This window comes from Doryrhamphus excisus, chromosome 18 (assembly GCF_030265055.1).
Source record: "Doryrhamphus excisus isolate RoL2022-K1 chromosome 18, RoL_Dexc_1.0, whole genome shotgun sequence".
NCBI lineage: Eukaryota > Metazoa > Chordata > Actinopteri > Syngnathiformes > Syngnathidae > Doryrhamphus > Doryrhamphus excisus.
Window position 1 is genome coordinate 10186727 of NC_080483.1, and position 19526 is coordinate 10206252.

Genomic DNA, 19526 nt, shown 5'->3' on the forward strand with positions numbered 1-19526 from the left:
GTACCAAGCCTCTCGCCCGAAGACAGCTGGGATAGGCTCCAGCACCCCCGATTATTAGATCTGTGTTCCAATGCTTATAAAGCCATTTTAGTACAACCCACAAGGGGCACAGTTGCAAGTGATTTTTTTAGCAGTCTTTTAATTGGCTAGTCTTCATTGTTAGTATAAACCTAGTTTAGAGAACCCTTCAAATATGATAATGCATGTATTGTTTTCATTGGCCGTATTGTGAAATGAAAAGGCTGTGTTGATACATTTTTATAAAGTAGTTTAATTCTTAAAGAAACACTAGAGTGTGCGTATAGCAACTGTATTCTCGACATGCTCCAGCATCGACAACAAAAAAAAAGCAAATCACAGCGCCTAAAGCTCACTTTCCTGTGCTCGCTGCTTTATCTTCCTCTAGTTGTTTGACTCCCCCTCATTTGCTCCTTTCTCACTAGTTTCTCTCTTTCTCCTTCACACCTCATTGCATTTAAATGCATTTGGGTCAGCGGCTCAGCGTGCAAACAGTGTAGAAAGTGTGGATTTGAATATGCACTTCCATAGAGGATGTTGAAAAGCTGAGCTTGTGTGCATTCACTTTGCCACGCCTTTTCTTTCTTGTTCCAGTTTGTTAAAAAAAAGAGTTGGACATTATTCCATTTCAGTTTTGTTGCTGTTACTTATTTCTATCAACACTTTATCTCCACTTCCACTGATATGTTTTGCAAGTAAATGGTCCAACAAGTAATGAGGATAATTTATTTACTTATTGGTATGTAACTGGTGCATGGACACAAATGCTATCCAAGAGGAGACTTGGGGCAATAAGTAGTAAAACACACCACAATTGTAGTATGTTTGGATTGTGAAAATGTACAAGAGGTACCAGATAAGGCTAATATAAATTTACAATGGGATGTGGAAAAAAGGAATGCACATGAAAAGGAAAATAGGACCAGGAAAAAGGTTAACGGATCCTGCACCAATGTCCATCAAACACACAGGTGACCGTAGCCCGGGTAACAGTAATGAAACAAGATTGACACCTTTTTAAAGTCCAAATTACCCAATGCATGACAGCAGCACGCTGCAGCCCCTCCAACCGCATTCAAGGTGATGCATTAAAAAAACGAATACAGGCAACAAAAGCAACCAAATAAAAATACGAACTAAATGTAAGATGACCTGTCGTTGGGAACATGATAAAAAGACGCATTTTAGGTGTTTTTCCTTTTTTTTTTTTTTAAACCGGCCAAGCAACCGTGGCAAATGTTCTTAAGATGAGTCACAAGGACACAACACCCTTGTCAGATTAAAAAGTACATCACTGTACCTTTTAAGGCCTACAATGGCTTATCATCAGTCGCTTCTTGACTGTTACAGCTTGTGATCATTTTGGCTCTGGGAAAGGTACAAACTGTTATGTCCGGGTCCAATAATTAAATCTAAACAGACAACAACTAAGTACTTAGTACTCGTATTCCTGGCAGAGTCCCCCTTGCATGATCGTTATATGCATGCAGACACAGTCTCGGTGCCAAGGTGCGTGATCTTGACCTCAATAAACTCTTTGTTTCTATGTAGGAATGGAGAAACCAACAACAGCAGGTTTCAGCACACAGAACACCATGGACAGTTTAATACTAGACATAAAGTTATTTTCTTTTGGTAGATCTTCGCATGAAGTGGGATTTCATTTACCGAGGAGTAGGAGCCATGCCTTCTAATAGCTCGGCAAAGACGAGAAAGAAACTTCATCAGCACTTTACCTTGACGATTCTTTGCTTTGATGTCTTTGCCTCTGACTTATGAATCTGTTTAAGAAGACTGCTGTTTGAGAGAAATATGTCATACGGCGGGTGAAGGGGGGGTGAGGAGAGAAAAGGAAAATGAGCAAATGGAATGGAGGGGAGGGTAAGCGAGTTGGAGGAACTGCACAGGGGAATAATTCAGCTAATGGAGTGACTGTTTGGATATTCAGCAGAAGTAGGAACGGAGATTATGATCTTGCAATTAGCGTAACAAGGTTTTATTGATTGGCTGCCGCTGTAGCCTCTCTGCTGCCAAAACGCTGCATGTGGTTTTAGCATGCAGAAAGTGGCGTGTTTAAGCCAGCCAGCCAGCCAGCCAGCAAACCAGCCAGTCAGTCAGTCACACTGGTTCCGAGTTACCATCCTTTTGGTTTTCAGCATCAAAGCTGAAACATTATGGATTGCCGAGTTGAAAGGAGTGCATTTGCATATTTCTTTCGCTTTTAAGTCGATGCATTGCCCTCTATCCTCGATGAAGTACAATGCAGGTATGAAAAGAAACATCTGCTCGTCAATGATTTCTTCTTCTTTTTGCATATTTATGTTTCAACTACAAGTGTGCTTATATTAGCACATAATGATTAGGTAAGTCTTTAATGAGCGCTGCTGTAAACATATGCGACGACTGATTTTTTTTTCATTACCTAAACGTTACAAAGCCACAGTAAGGAATACTTTTTAATTATTAATTATAATTAAATAATTATTATTTTAAAAAAATTTTTGAATTGCTCCCCCTGACAGTATAGAGTATAGTTAACATTTAGCGTACTCACGTTGCTTTACAGAATTTGCATTTCGAGTTGACTACTTGCTGCACGGCGGTCGTGTGGTTAGCGCGCAGACCTCACAGCGAGGAGACCCAAGTTCAATCACACCCTCGGCCATCTCTGTGTGGAGTTTGCATGTTCTCCCTGTGAATGCATGGGGTTTTTCCGCGTACTCCGGTTTCCTCCCACATTCCAAAAACATGCTAGGTTAATTGGCGACTCCAAATTGTCCATAGGTATGAATGTGAGTGTGAATGGTTGTCTATATGTGCCCTGTGATTGGCTGGCGATCCAGGGCGTAGAAAATGAATGAATGAATGACTACAGTTGTGTTATTTTTACTATAGTTACTTTTAAGGTAGGATATCATTTACATATTATCTGATACTGGTGCTAAACGGTGCCCGAACTGGTAAATGTTTGTTTTGATGTAATTTTTTGACATCCAAGTTGAACAGAATAGTAATTTAATACTTAAATAATATAAATCATAACTAAGTAATACAATCACTAATGTAAAATAAAATCTGCAACATAATTGTAATAATTATCAACACCAGTGGCAAAAAGTAGCAACATTTTACACTATTTTTTTAAGTGCATACTGTACATGCCGCACAAAGAAACTGATAATTGATACACCATTGGTGGATAATGAAGACGTGCTGTATATTGTCTTGGTGTAAATGGCGACTGAGAAATGCGTGCAAGTTTAAAGTGACGAATTGTGCTCTGATCAAAGTTTAAAACGACTGCCAGACTCTGTGTCTCTGTCGGGATGTTGCATTACTTAAAAGTCATGACACAATATCGCCTCCAAGCACTCATTTTAGGTGTCTGAGTCTCTATTAATTTAGCTCCGAAATGAGGCCACTTAGTTTTTCAATTTGATTACTATTGTTTACGTCGGCACCAGTGCAAGTATGGAAACGAGTTTCAGCAAGCATCACTATTTACTATCCACTGAAATATATAGCAGGCTGCACGGCGGTCGAGTGGAGATTCAATGCCACCCTCCGCCATCTCTGTGTGGAGTTTGTATGTTCTCCCCGTGCATGCTTGGGTTTTCTTCGGGTACTCCGGTTTCCTCCCTTTCTTGGATTTCCAAAACGGCCCCACCTTTGGGCACGCCCACTCCACTGTGATTGGTCCCACTCCCCTAACTACATTAAACTCTCTAAACTACATTTAGACTAAATAAAAGTGCTTTCAAGGGTACTTTAAAGATACCTTATTCTTTGTACTTTATGTTTTATTTGACAAAATATACTGGGGGCTGCACAAGTGGCTAGCGCGCAGGCCACACATCTAGGAGACCTGAGTTCGATTCCACCCTCAGCCATCTCTGTGTGGAGTTTTCACACATGCATGCATGGGCAGGGCTCGACAATAACGTTGTACCGATGGCCCGGGGCAAGTTAAAACAAAATTCGGGCAAGTAAATCCAATCAGTGATATTCCCGTCGGGCAAGTGCACTTTGGCATGCCATACTGCCAGGAGTTTTTTTTAAAGCGGTTCTTGTTGGGTGTTGGTAAAACACGGACTGCGTAATTCCGGTGGTAATTTGCAAACCAATCCTTGCAAATCTTGAAATGGACCAATCAGAATCGTTTATTTAGACCGCGGGCCGTAATCCACAGTCCGCGTTTTACCCACACCCGTTGTTCGCGATCAACCAATCAGCGATCGTTTGACTACGAAAACATCCGTCATGGCGGCGCTGCCAACATCGTCTAATTCTGAAGGAAACAGCAAAAAGTGATGAACCAGTGCCTCCTAAACAAGTATTTTATTAGCGGCAGCAAATCAAATGATGGCACAGGTGAGTGAATCACATTGCTGTGACAATTTGAAGTGGTCACAATGAAACACCACCCATTAGATCCAATACCAAGTGCTGATTTTGCACAAGTTACAAAATCTAGCGCTTCCATTTCTCTGTGGATTTTTCTCACCTTTGCTTCACAAATTATTGTTTGACCATTGAGCTTTTTTCTGGATTAAAAACACTTTACTAGTACACAAATGTGTCTATTCAATAATGTTTCATTGTGGTGCACAACTTATAAATATCACTGCTTACTATGACTACCATGTGTAAGGTAGTATGGTAGTACTCTCATTTCATCTTTATTTGAGATTCTCATGTGATGCCACAAAAAATTACATACCATTATGGCAGTCTTTTCATTTTACATGGGGCAAGTTCGGGCAAGTAGTTCTCACCTTAAGGATTCCCCATGGGCAAGTCATTTCGGTTTTTAATGTAGAGCCCTGCATGGGTTTTCTCCGGGTACTCCGGTTTCCTCCCACATTCCAAAAACATGCTAGGTTAATTGGCGACTCCAAATTGTCCATAGGTATGAATGTGAGTGTGAATTTCAGTGTGTTTGTCTATATGTGCCCTGTGATTGGCTGGCGACCAGTCCAGGGTGTACCCCGCCTCTCGCCCAAAGACAGCTGGGATAGGCTCCAGCACCCCCCATGGCCTTTGTAATAAGCAGTAGAAAATGAATGAATTAAATATATAGCCATTATAAGTGGCTAGATTTTGTCTTGCTGACAGTGAAACATGGTAGTGGTATGCATGAGTGCTGCCGGCATTGAGGAGCTGTGGTCCATTGAGGGGAAACCTTAATCCCGACATGTACTGTGGTATCCCCTCTCCCTTTGGAAACTGCATAACAGGCCCAAACACATCTGCAATGAAGGGCAAGACACCTTATCTACTGTATGTGCATCACGGTCACCATGAGTGGAGAGGTCTTTTACTACAAGTTGGGAGGGGGGTGTCACAGTGTATGCATAATATCTATAAAAGACATCATGATTTAACAACGACCACACTAACTGTGACATGTGATGCAAGTGTCTCTATCAGCACGCTGGCCAATGAACTGCAATGACATCCACAAACACATTAAGGTTGCCATTAGTTTCATCTCATCACCAAGGGGATTAACAGACTATGATAAGATTCTGCGGTTTAACATACTGGCAAAGTGAGAGCCATGCACAAACAAACAGTGTTTTTTAAAGAGCTTTTAAATGGACATAAGATGTTGAAAGGTGGGGTAGTTTAGTTGTATATGACTGCAAAAAGGCCCCAGAGAGACGGAGAGAGAAAGAGAGAAAGAGAGAGAGAGAGCTTTCCATCTCTCTGCTGCCGCGACAAATATGCCTGCACATCTTTTTGCTTTGTCTCCCCTTCCCTGCATTGTCAGCACGCGGCTATAGAAATATTTTTGGCAGGCTGTGCGTTGTTTTCATTTTCACAAAAGATGTAACTGGGGAGGGTAGAGACAGAGAGGTGGAGGGATTGAGCGAGGGAGGGGCCAGTTGGTGGGAACGGTGAAGAGATGCCATCAAGTCAGGCGGACATTTGAGAAAAATCGGGATGCAGGAGTGGAAAAAACAGTAGATAGGTGAGGAAAGGTAAAGCGAAGAAGTAGCAAAATCAATGTGCAAATGAGGTGAGTCGAGTAATGAAGGTGAGAATTGGGGTGATGAGGTAAACCGGCGGGAGAATCAATAGAAAAGAGGCGGGGAGGGGGTGGGGGGCGGAGCCTGCTACTACAAACCAGCCCCTCTCTAATCTAAACAGCAGGAGGAAGCTGTAAATCAGCCTAATGTGACCAAGCTGTAATTCAGACCAGCAGGGTCGTGCCGCTGTTGTGGGGGGGGGAGAAGAATGGCGGGAGTTTACAAAACGCAGCCGAGCTTTAATCAGCCCACCGATGCAAAGATACGCACCCCCCTCCCCCCAATCCCAATCATCGCGCTTCCTGTCAGTCACACACCACTGAGTTGAACCAATGGCGGCTCGCTAGTGGAGGTATCTTAGACCTAGCGGCTGGGCTTTGGGCTGCTGCCAACAAGAGTATTACTCATCCCAACTGGAGAGGCGGAATGGGCCTTTAATTCAGAACATGGAGGCACAAATGTGATAGATTTGTCAAAGGTTGGACATAAAAGAGTGCAGGATCATGTTCGACAATGGCTCATCAGAAACATATGGCGGGAAGATGAAACGGGCAGAAACATTCAACAACTGGATGAGAAAACTGTAAGAAACTCGCAACCGTGCTTATTCTTCTGAACGTATCATTAAAGCAACAATATGTTGTAATCTTACTTGATCACCTTATTGTGTTGTTATAAGATGTTAGCATGTACATTCATAGGTTTAACCAGCAACATTAAGTCATAATGAATATTCAATAAGTACTATTTTGGCCATGCATAGGCACAGTGAAAACCTGTCTGAATTTGTAAAGCACATTTATGTATTATTATATTAAGATATTTTTATGATTTTCTAATTTTATTGACGCAGACATGGGGCACACAACGCTCTTATTTTGAAGAAGGTGTATTTACGGCTATGTATCCTTTTCACTCAAAACCTGGATGTCGTTCATTCATTCATTCATTCATTCATTCATTCATTTTCTACCGCTTTTCCTCACGAGGGTCGCGGCGGGTGCTGGAGCCTATCACAGCTGTCTTCGGGCGTGAGGCGGGGTACACCCTGGACTGGTCGCCAGCCAATCACAGGGCACATATAGACAAACAACCATTCACACTCACATTCATACCTATGGACAATTTGGAGTCGCCAATTAACCTAGCATGTTTTTGGAATGTGGGAGGAAACCGGAGTACCCGGAGAAAACCCACGAGGAGAACATGAAAACACCACACAGAGATGGCCGAGGGTGGAATTGAACTCGGGTCTCTTAGCTGTGAGGCGTACGCGCTAACCACTAGTCCACCGTGCAGCCGTGAGTCAGTCATTCATTCATTCATTCATTTTCTACCGTTTATCCTCATGAGGTTTGCGGGGGTGCTGGAGCCTATCCCAGATGTATTTGGGCGAGAGGCGGGGTACACCCTGGACTGGTCGTCTGCCAATCACAGGGCACATATAGACAAACAACCATTCACACTCACATTCATACCTATGGACAATTGGATGCATGCACGGGAAGAACATGCAAACTCCACACAGAGATGGCCGAAGGTGGAATTGAACCCGGGTCTCTTTGCTGTGAGGCCTGCATGCTAACCACTCAACTACCGTGCGGCCGTGAGTCAGTCAATTCATACCAATTTCTTTTGCCTCAATCCCACATTGAGCTCAAGAACTACTTGGCTTTTTAAAGTAACAAAGACTCCATACTTGAGCAGGTACTCCGCCAGGTTTGATGGATCCAAATACTCCATTGCACTGGCATCCTTTGCTAGCCCATCTCTGTATGACTGGGAAGTTCACCGACACCATGAGAGCCGTCCCCACCAGCCTCTCAACAACAATGCCACCAAGAGCACAAGGGTCCAGATGTTTGGTGTCCTGCTGGCACCAGCTGTGCCAGCCTCTGATACACAGCCTCATTGACTGTGAGACACTTAAGACCCACAGTGACACACAAAGCAGCTACTCACTGGAAGGTAAAAAAAAATCAGGAATACTTATTAAATGTGCACAAAAGCTTTCAAGGGCTATTACACTGTATGCATAGACACATTTAACACCCCGCCATTTGTTTAAAGCATACTTATTTGTGGGTGACAGGATCCTAACAATTGTGCGAATAATGCTCGTTTGTCTGGATGACTGCACCATCAGCGCTCCCTTTGTTACTTTCAACATTGTTAGAGTCACTCAGTCCACACGCACCAGCCGTCTTTTTTTGTTCATTTACCTTTTCTTGCCACAATCATTTGTTTTGTCACGTACGCACAGTAGCGCCAGTGTTCACATGCTAATAGCTTTTCTGCTTATGGGAGGAGGAAGAGAGAGTATTAAAACAGTACTTTTCATTAGTTTAGTTTTGAAGAAGTGTGCATCATCTGTGCCGAGCAGATAGTTGCTGTGCCAGTCAGTAAAAGTTTAAAAGAGGCTTTCTAAGAGACCATTCCGTTCCACACATGAAAAGAGAGAGGGGGAATGAAATTGTACGTCCGCCAATGTAATCCTAAATTCACCCTGCCAGGCAGTAACTTTGATTATGGTGCTCATTTTTGAATGTTCTCTTCTTCCTCCCCCCCCCCCCCCCCCCTGCTGCCTGCTTCACCCACAGAAGCATCAACATGGCCATCAGTCTGCATGACAGCTGGAAAACACGATCTGACTTGTGGTTCGTTTTTCGGAGCTCATGGCTGAGTTTGTGCAAAATTTGCAGAACCTTCCCAATGTCGGGTACACGCATACTGCATTAGTTTGTTTTGGGCAGGGAACCATATTTGGTAACGGTAGTAGAAGCATGTGATTTGTTTCAGCCAATAGGGGAAGAAAGGTAATCATTATAGGAAAATCATCAACCTGTGTTATAACTTTGAACATAAATATTCATTCATTCATTCATTTTCTACTGCTTTTCCTCACAAGGGTCGCGGCGGGTGCTGGAGCCTATCCCAGCTGTCTTCGGGCGAGAGGCGGGGTACACCCTGGACTGGTCGCCAGCCAATCACAGGGCACATATAGACAAACAACCATTCACACTCACATTCATACCTATGGACAATTTGGAGTCGCCAATTAACCTAGCATGTTTTTGGAATGTGGGAGGAAACCGGAGTACCCGGAGAAAAGCTGGGACAATTGGGATAGGCTCCAGCACCTTCCGCGACCCTCGTGAGGAAAAGTGGTAGAAAATTAATGATTGAAAATTATTATTCCCTTATTCACTTCCTCCCTCTCTCTCTCGGATATATGTGTGTATTGCAATAACTTTGATTTCCTGTTCTATGGTTATCATCACACTTCATTCACGAATGGCAGTTCAACCTCTGATTTTTCTACCGCTTATTCTCACAAGGGTGCTGGATTCTATCCCAGCTGTCTTCGGGCGAGAGGCAGGGTACACCCTGGACTGGTCGCCAGCCAATCACAGGGCACATATAGACAAACAACCATTCACACTCACATTCTTACCTATGGACAATTTGGAGTCGCCAATTAACCTAGCATGTTTTTGGAATGTGGGAATAAACCGGAGTATCCGTAGAAAACCCGCGCAAGCACGGGGAGAACGTGCAAACTCCACACAGAGATAGCCAAGGGTGGAATTGAACCCTGGTCTCTTAGCTGTGAAGTCTGCGTGCTAACCACTCGACCATCGTGCAGCCTGAACGTAAATATAAAAAGTACAATTATATCATGTAGAATTTTACTCTGTCGGTGCATCATTATGCTATGCCACCTGTTGTTCTGCGCCTTCTTCGCGAGAGGTCAAATACTCCTAAGTGGAAACAGTACAGTACCGTATACATGGACGTTTGTGTTTATTATTTGATAAAGCCTGGCTCGTAACCTCAGCACATGTTGCGCAATAGCCCTGGCACGGCTTCAGCTGGGCCGTGTGCCACTTTAAATTAGTCGCTGGCGGAGAGAGGGCCCACCCCCGTCTTTTGCAAAATGCATTAGTACGCCACTCAGAGCCTCATACAGCCTAAGGTTAAACACAAATTATATCATTTCTGTCATCCAATCAAATCACACTGACCCCTCCTGACTGGCCAGATGAGTCAAAGGCATAATGAAATATGACATGTCACAAAAAAAGCTCTGATTCTAATCGGCTCTGACGCGCGATCTGATGGCCACGACCCCCTGACCTCGTCTGACATGTGAGACGAGCAGTGGGAATGGGATACACCGGGGGACGAAGACGGAAAAGAGGCATGAAAGAGAGAAATAGAAAATATACAATTAGAAGTTCTTTTTTTAGTGGCAGAGAGGTTAGTTAGTAATCAACAGAGTATCTTGGGTGAATGAGGCCATCTGCATACTTGGACACTTCCCTTTAATTATTCCACCATTTCTCCTATGAAAACATTCATCCCAAAAGGCTGCATCATCGCTTTACATGGCTGCGGTCAGGGATTGCCAGATAGCCGCTGGATTCTATTTCTTGCAACGAGCATGAAAGGTAGTTGTGGGCTGTTGTAGAATGAGAGTGAAGGTATAGAGTAGCTGTAAGCGGATGCCTTGTAGCCTTTGTCACCCTTGCTCATTCCTGCCTGGACAGCCTTTGTGGTGTCTTGATAGCCTCTGACATGATAGCGTGGCAGAAGATCAGTTCTGGCTTTAATTAAGCCTGAGTTGACAGTAGAGAGATGGATGGCAGAGTACTTCTGTGTAAACCAGAGCTCTTGGAACACTATAAACACTACCATTTATAAACAAACAGTCATTTTGGGGGGGATTTTCTAGACAAAATAAAAAATGATGGGCTGTTTTTAAGTGCCTAGTCAAAAGATCCTCCATACTGGGGGGTTCTCAATATTTTTTTATTTACATGCAAAGTGTGTTTTAGAGTATTTTATTAAGGTATTTTAAGGAATTGAGGATGTATGGGATAACTTATAAATGTTTCGACCGATCGGCCAATCATGAATTCATTAATTCATTAATTAATTTTCAATACTGGGTTGCGGGGGTGCTGGAGCCTACCCCAGCTGTCTTTGGGCGAGAGGCCCGACAAACAACCATTCACACTCACATTCATACCTATGGACAATTTGGAGAAAACCCACGCATGCACGGGGAGAACATGCAAACTCCACACAGAGATGGCAGAGGATGGAATTGAACTCGGGGTCTCCTAGCTGTGAGGCCTGTGCACTAACTGCTCGGATCGGCCAATCAATATCAGCCAATTTCCATCGAAAATCATTTGATTGGCATAAGCCGATTAATGCATTTCAGTGCAGATCACAAAAGCCGATGACTTCTGGCTAGTAGAACTTCTGCCATGTAGAACTTAGCTGCCATTTGTGATGAAAAATGAAGAACGATTAAAAATTAAATTCATTAAATCGGACTAAATAAATGAATAATTTCTTTTACAAATATAATTAATGTTGTCATGTTATGTTCACTGACTGACTATTGATTGACTGAAAGGCACAGATTATTTGCTATTCACCCTATGGTGAGCCCAGCCAGCCGTAATCAGGCATCTCCCAAGCACCCCCCCCCCCCCCCCCCCCCCATCCCACAGCCAAGGCCAGACAAATCGCCACACATTGCCGCCCACTCCAATCCTAATTCTTGTGCGTCCCCTTCACCATGTTTCTCTCTGCATTGGTACAGTATGTTGTGCATTAAATTAAGCACTGCACTTACCCTTTACTTTCATGTGTATTTATTTATTGGAGAGGGGAATGGGGGGGCACAACCTTAAACCCACAGCCAAAGCGGGCTGGGCACACCTTCGGGAAAAAAATAACTATATAAATAATTTGTATTTATAATAAATAGATATGCCGTTTGTCCTCACGAGGGTGACAGATTTATGCTGAAGCCTATCCCAGCTGACTTATGGGCGAAAAGCAGGGTACACTTTGGATTGGTTGCCAGCCAATCAAATCACAGGGAATCCGCAACTCTTCACAGTCGTGGACTAATTAAACTTTTTAATTATTGGGGATAAAAAAGGGAGCTCTGCAATGGCATCTATGGTGAGCGAGCTGTATACTGGTATACTTTCTTCCAATGATAAGAAAATGACATATCAGTATAAATGATAACAATAACATAAACAAGATGAGTTGATGATATCTTGCAGCGGCGGATATACAGTATAAACAAAATAATAGTGTCATAAAAAATATCTTACATACTGTATGTAGTTGGGATTGCATGGGTGACTACATCTTCCTTAATCACAAACACAGGCAATACAGTTTGTAGAAGACTTGAAAAATAAATAAATAAAAAAGAAATAAATATGCTTTACAATTTGAGACAAATGTATTTTATTATATGTCTTAAGGTTTGTAGCTCCACTGAATTAAAATTGTATATTGTCATATTGTGATACATAGCAAAATTATTGTGATATACGTACTCTAAGGTCCATATCGCCCAACCTTATTTCCAATAAAAATGAGTGGTTATGGCGTTAAGCGATATGAAGCAGTTAGTGGGAATTGGATCACGGTAAACAAATAAGCTAGAATTTTCATTTTTACAGCAGCAATTCATCCTGTAAGTGTTTTCGGACAATTTCTCCACCCTCTGATTTGAAGCAGTTATCAGTCGGAATGGTAGGTATCATAGTAGACAAGTAAACAAGTAAACTAAGGTAGAATTTTCATTTTTACTGCAGCAATTTGTCCTGTAAGTGTTAGTGGAAGATTTTTCCAGCCTCTGAGATTGTCTTCTATTTTCTTGAGTAATGGGGTGTATAAGATTAAAGAGCTCTGACAGCCTGCAGGAAATGCTAATACCCAAGTATTTTATATTGCAGGAGGGGAAAGGATGCTTGAGCTGCAGGATCCCCATGAGTCTTGACTTAGTGGGAGTAATGTAGATTTTGACCAGTTTATTGTGTAATTAGAAAGCATGGATAAATTGTTAAAAACTGAGAATGGTTCTTGCAATGATGTGTACAGTTTTTGTCAGTACTATTATAAATCATTTGTATACAGACGAGCTTTATGGGATTTTTTTTATAGCATTATTGTTCCTTATTGTTGTTGTGGGTGGTTGAAGTGATGCCATTGGTGGTTAGGTTATAGGTATTTAATAGGTTTTGGAATGGTGTTCATATATGGTGGTATTGTAGAAGTTGTTTTGATTTCCACAAATACTCTTAATAGTAGTTAATAGTGAGGGGTGTGCTTGATCAGATGAGGGTTTTGGACCGGGGAGTCTATCTAAGAACGTTTCGATTGGTACAGTGTTGGGAGTACAGTTAGAGTACTATGAATCAGTGTAATATTGTTGAAAGATATCATTGATTTCTTGTGGAATATATGTTGTAATGCCTGATTTATTCTGTATTGCTGAGATCGTTGCCTTTTTCGGATCCTTTATACACAGAAGCAATTTTTGTTTTGTTTTTAAGGACCTGCCTGAAAAATGCCATAGTCAAAGATCTTATATAGTAATAATAAAAAATAATACATTTTATTTGTATAGTGCTTTTCAAAGTACTCAAATACCCTTTACAATAGAGAAAAAGAAATAAAAATAGAGTTGAATAAAACAAAGTAAAAGATGCATTAAAATAAAAATACCGTAAATATAAGATAAGATGTGCCTTTATTCGTCCCACAGCAGCAAGAGTACAGAATCAGTTAAGCAGTACAAAATACACAATATAGAAAAATAAACAATATAAACAACCCCTAGTATTAACAAAATCAACAGTTTTTCCCAGAGTTATATACAATACAGTATGTAGATAATATGAAACGAGATGAGATATATGACCAGTCTATACACTGAGATCTTGCTAGTGAGTTAATATGAGGCATTATGGAAATACCTCACATAGAACTTAGTATATTGCATTTAGAGCCCTTAATATTGCACATGGAGGTCGATCAGATATTACACAGTGAATGAAGAAAAGTGAAATGGCTTTTCTCCATTTTAAACTGTATTTATTTATAATGAAAGTTGTTTGTATTACTATCATGACTCCAACATCATATAATTATTATTATTATATGGCTTAATTGGGTTAGGTCCTGAATGTGAGAATAATCTAATAAGAGAATGTGTGGCTAATGAGCCATTAGCTACAGTCAATATCATCTCCAGAAGGCCTTGACTGCGCAGGCAGCGCTACAGAGGGGAGGATTAGACGTGTGCCAAAATAAAAGACAAGCTGGAACACTCCCCAATCAATGATATTTCCCTTTCTCAGTCCCACGCCAACTGTCTCTTCATCTGTTTCCCATCCAATGGAAGGTGTGCTGTAATGTAACTGTTAAAGTCCGTAGATGTGGCTCTTAATTAAAATGTTACATGCCGGCTCAGCTCCCACTGTGGAAATAATGTTCCGCACTATACCTCGTATGAGCATGCTGCGCAGGATAATTGTGTACTGCGTTATTAATACTCATTGTATGTGCAGGGAAACACGTGTGATGATTTTTAATGCACAGTTTAATTAAGTGACTGACCACTGAATACGCTATACAGTCATTTATTTGTGGCAGCCCGCCACAATTAAATTGGGACCACCACAGCAGGATTTGGCACGCCCTTTTTTTTTTTTTTTTTAGATTTGGCATCTTTGCTCTCGCTCACATACACATTATAACGAGACTCACTATGGAGCTTTTCGTTACAACTCTGTACAGTAGACGGCTTCGTAAATCTGCTTGTAAACACAACTCATACGCGGGCCAATGGCTCGATCCGGCGTCCACACATCCCCACTGATTGAGAGTGAAGTCAAGCAGCACTAGCCAGTGAGCCGAAAGCCCTGGGCTGTCAGAGGAGTGAAGAGTGAGGTTTACACAACGTACTAACGCACAGTCACACAGGCTGGCATCCATGACACACATAACCACAGCTTACTTGGTCGCACGTTAGAACACATCTATTCATCGATATACATCGGGAGAGATTTTGGCCGTGGGGAGCTTGCTTTTCATCAAGAGTAAAAAAAAAATCAAAGATTGTCAAAAAGAGCACTCACTCTACTGTCACTAAAACAGTCCTTTGGGGGGAAGATGATTCACTTTAACTTTTTAACCATTCATTCATTTTCTACCGCTTATCCTCACGAGGGTCGCGGGCGTGCTGGAGCCTATCCCAGCTGTATTCGGGCGAGAGGCGGGGTACACCCTGGACTGGTGGCCAATCACAGGGCACATACGTATAGACAAACAACCATTCACACTCACATTCATACCTATGGATAATTTGGAGTCGCCAATTAACCTAGCATGTTTTTGGAATGTGGGAAGAAACCGGAGTACCCGGAGAAAACCCACGCATGCACGGGGAGAACATGCAAACTCCACACGGAGATGCCTGAGTGGGGAATCGAACACAGGTCTCCTAGCTACCATACATTCATTCATTCATTTTCTACCGCTTATCCTCACGAGGTGCTGGAGCCTATCCCAGCTGTTTTCAGACGAAAGGCGGGGTACACCCTGGACTGGTCGCCAGCCAATCACAGGGCACATATAGACAAACAACCATTCACACGCACATTCATACCTATGGACAATTTGGAGTCGCCAATTAACCTAGCATGTTTTTGGAATGTGGGAGGAAACCGGAGTCCCCGGAGAAAACGTACGCACAGGGAGAACACGCAAACTCCACACAGAGATGCCCGATCAAGGAATCGAACCCAGGTCTCCTAGCTACCATACATTGTTAACTTATTTATTTACCAAATATGAACTGTTTATACCAACTCGCCTTTGACCCAAAGACATGACAATATTTTCTTGGATTCTATGTACTTTGAAAGAAATACTACAATATATGCATTAGCTAGAGTGCGCATTATAATGGAATAAAAAAGTGCATGCACAGGAGAAACATATGAATGATTTATCTGGCCAACATCCACCAGGGAACACCTTTGGTATTTACATTTTATCATCAAGGGCAAGGGATGAGGCTTCACGCTTGTCCTCATCCAAAGCAGGAAAAGATCGTTGTCCTATATGAACACATATTTAGACATAAAGCAAACTCAGCAATAACTCAAAGATGGCACCCGTCATTAGAACAAGTAGCACAATGGCGGTGTGTCGGCTCTGAGGGACTGGCTGCACAAACAATGACTGCAATGTTTACAGCAGACAATCCAGTTTCCTTCCAACAATTATGAGGGAAATTGAATCTCAGGAAATGTTCATTTTCTCATCCATTAGACCAAACAATAACACAAGTAAGTCCCAAAGGTTTACAAAAAAAAAATAACATCTGTCTTCAAAGCATGGCTGACCAAAATGAATGTCAATGTTCTGGTTGGAAATGGAGGTGATCACAGTGTTCTTTTCTCATTAAAGTTCAACATGCAAGAGGATAAAAGTGCCTCACAATAAAATCTTCTTTACTGTGGTCAGATTTATTGAAAGGATATCAGATAGATTTCACTAGTGGTGGAAAATGTGACTGCAGCAAAAAAAAAAAAAAAAAAAGGAAGAACTAAAACATGTTATTGCTTGTGTGTAAAGCAGTGCAATGCCCTCACCTTGAGAAGAAACAAGAAAACACTGCATTCTCTCGCCTGTCTTCCATCTTCCCGCGCCCCTTATTTTCTAAAAGTATCTGTTTGAGAGATAAATGACCGCTCCGCCGCCGAGGATGACAGCCTACACAAAGATGATATTGAATTGATTTCAGAAATGTTGCACGACTGACTGTTTGATGTATACGGCTCGACATGAATCATAAAAATTCTATTAAAAAACCCTTGAATGGCTGACACCAGAATATTATTTGTGATGATTAATTTGACACAGTCATTACAATGGGAGTCGTCTCAGCCGAGATTGCTTTTCGTTCCCTGTTGACTCCCCTGGCTATTTTTCTCTGGTTTCCTTTGTAGAGCTGTGATCTGATTGGACTTGCTGTGTTAGCACTCAAATATAGGGCTTTTTTTTCGTGACAAATGAAACAAAACAGGAATTCAAACAGTCAGTAAAGCTTTGCATAGAAGCGCAACAATCTGTTTAGTTTCCCGAGGAGTGACAGCTCCTCAGAAGAAGGTGCAAAGCAGGGCTATTCAACTCGGCGCCATACTTCTTCTTCACTATTACTGTTCTTATTATTTTGATGTATGTCAGTGCAAAGTCATGTTTCACAGCTTTTACTTCACTTAACGGTAGCTAGCGTTGAAGTAAGAATCTCATAAATAACATCACTGTACATGAAGAAGTACTATTTTAACCCTGGTCAAAGATCCTCTATATGACAGGGATGCATTGTTTTGTTCGGAGTATATAGCAAAAATGCTTATCAAAAATCTATATTTCCTGTTTTTTTAGAATTGAAGGCAGAGAGCTATCCAAATATCTAATAAAAGCATTACACTGATTTTTGGAATCTCCTGCAAAAATACTAGTCAAAGAAAGCAGGAAGTGAACAAATGTAACAGTTACTGATTGTAAAAGTACCAGATGGAGGGGTAGGATTTAATAAGCTTTGCTTCTTCCTACTCCTTTTGGATATGTGGAACTGTGAACTGATTATGGGATGCATTCAATTGTAATCTGATGCATGTTCAAATGAAATAATACCATTACCGTTACCAAAGATTGTTTATATGACAGGAGTTATTTGCTGTTTTTAGGAATCTACTGCCAGATCTTGTATATGACATTATTTGCTGTCTGTACAAATTCTAGTCAAAGAATCAGACATGCTTTGTTATTTTTAAGGATCGACTGGAAAAACACAAAAATATTCCATGACAGGAATTTTCTGCTCTTTTTGGGAATCTACTGAAAAACTACTAATACTGCATGCTTAATGGGAATTATCTGCCGTTTTTAAGAATTTATTTAAAATAATTTATTTTAAAACAACAGTTAAGGATCCTCAATATGACAGGAGAGCGTTGCTGTGTTTAAGGATTCACTACAAAAACACGAGTCAAAAATATTCTATATTAGATGCTTTTTAAGAAACTATGTCAGTGCAAGTTCTGCACAGTTCTACTGCCAAAACCCGAACCAAATGTTGTATATGACAGGAATGCTTTGCTGTTTTTAATAATTTACTGCAAAACACTAGTCTAATATATTCTACATTTTTTTGTTGTTGTTGTTTTTTGGAATGGACTGAAAAAAACTAATAAAAGTGCCTCTACTTAATGGGAATGTACTGCAGCTTTTAGGGATGTATTGTAAAAACACTGGTCAAACATCCTGTATGTGATGGAATTATTCTGCTGTTTTTAATGATCGACTGTAATAATGCTACCCAAAGATCCCGTATATAACAGGACTATTTTACTGTTTTTGACGATGTATTGTTAAAATGCAAGTCAGAAAATTTTTGTCAAATTTTTTGAAAATTTCTGTAAAAATGTTATTCTGAACTTGCGGCCATTGTTGTGTAAATGTCTCCTAAATGTACCATTGGTCTCTCTTTTTTAGAGCTACACAGGTCAGACTGGTGGCACTGGTGCTGGCAGCGGGGGAGGAGGAGGAGGAGGTGGCGGCGGTGGCAGTGCCGGTACGACTAGTGGTAACGGAGCCGGGGACGAAGACTACGAGATCCCTCCGATCACCCCGCCCAACCACCCGGAGCCTCCTCTTCTTCACCTGATGGAGCATGACTCTGCGGGCTACCTGTGCCACTCACTGTCGCACAACGGCCTCATCAACCCGTATTCCTACCCGGAGCTGCCCACACTCATGATGTCCAACATGCTGGCGCAGGACGGACCACTGGTCTCCAGCCAGATGCAATCGGTGAGTAGTAGAAACACCGTCACGGGGGTGTGAGCCACACAATTTTATGATAATAATTACACACTAGGGGCTGCACCGCGGTCGAGTGGTCGAGAGACCCGGGTTCAATCGGCCATCTCTGTGTGGAGTTTGCATGTTCTCCCTGTGCATGCATGGGTTTTCTCCGGGTACTTCGGTTTCCTCCCACATTCCAAAAACATGCTAGGTTAATTGGCGACTCCAAATTGTCTGAATGTGGGTGTGAATGGTTGTTTGTCTATATGTGCCCTGTGATTGGCTGGCGACCAGTCCAGGGTGTACCCCGCCTCTCGCCCGAAGACAGCTGGGTTAGGCTCCAATTACACACCAATCATTCAAATAATTGACCAATAATTTTGGTCATAAAGTGTGAAATTGTGTAAAAGTAACTGGGGCGAAATGCATTACTTGGCTGCAAACAGCAAGGGTGCTGGTTGATTCCGTAGTTTGTTATCTAATGAAAAACAAGATGAATTGAACTATGGGAAGTAGATCTACGATCCACACAGTGACCACACCTCCAGGCATCATATTGCAGGAACTGAACGCAGAATGTAAATTAATAATATCCCCATAAGGCTGACTAATGAATGTACATCAAGCAAAGATATAAACCAAATATATTTTAGAATGTTTTTCCAAGGAATAGTGCTGTTGCTAAGTGGGAGGAGCCAAATGCTTATACAACGGTTGCTATGTCAGCCGTGATTCGTGGACAAAATGATTGTGGGTAAATCAATTAATGTC

At 41.7% G+C, this 19526-nt stretch overlaps 1 protein-coding gene across 2 annotated transcripts in view; it reads left to right on the forward strand.

The window, feature by feature from the left end:
- The window catches only part of tox2 (TOX high mobility group box family member 2), a 118504-nt gene that overhangs the window by 57220 nt on the left and 41758 nt on the right, over positions 1-19526 (forward strand). For both annotated transcript variants that reach the window (XM_058055116.1, XM_058055117.1), the window contains exon 4: positions 18444-18761. In XM_058055116.1, coding sequence (XP_057911099.1) covers positions 18444-18761 — 318 coding nt within the window. The remainder of the gene's footprint in view (positions 1-18443; positions 18762-19526) is intronic.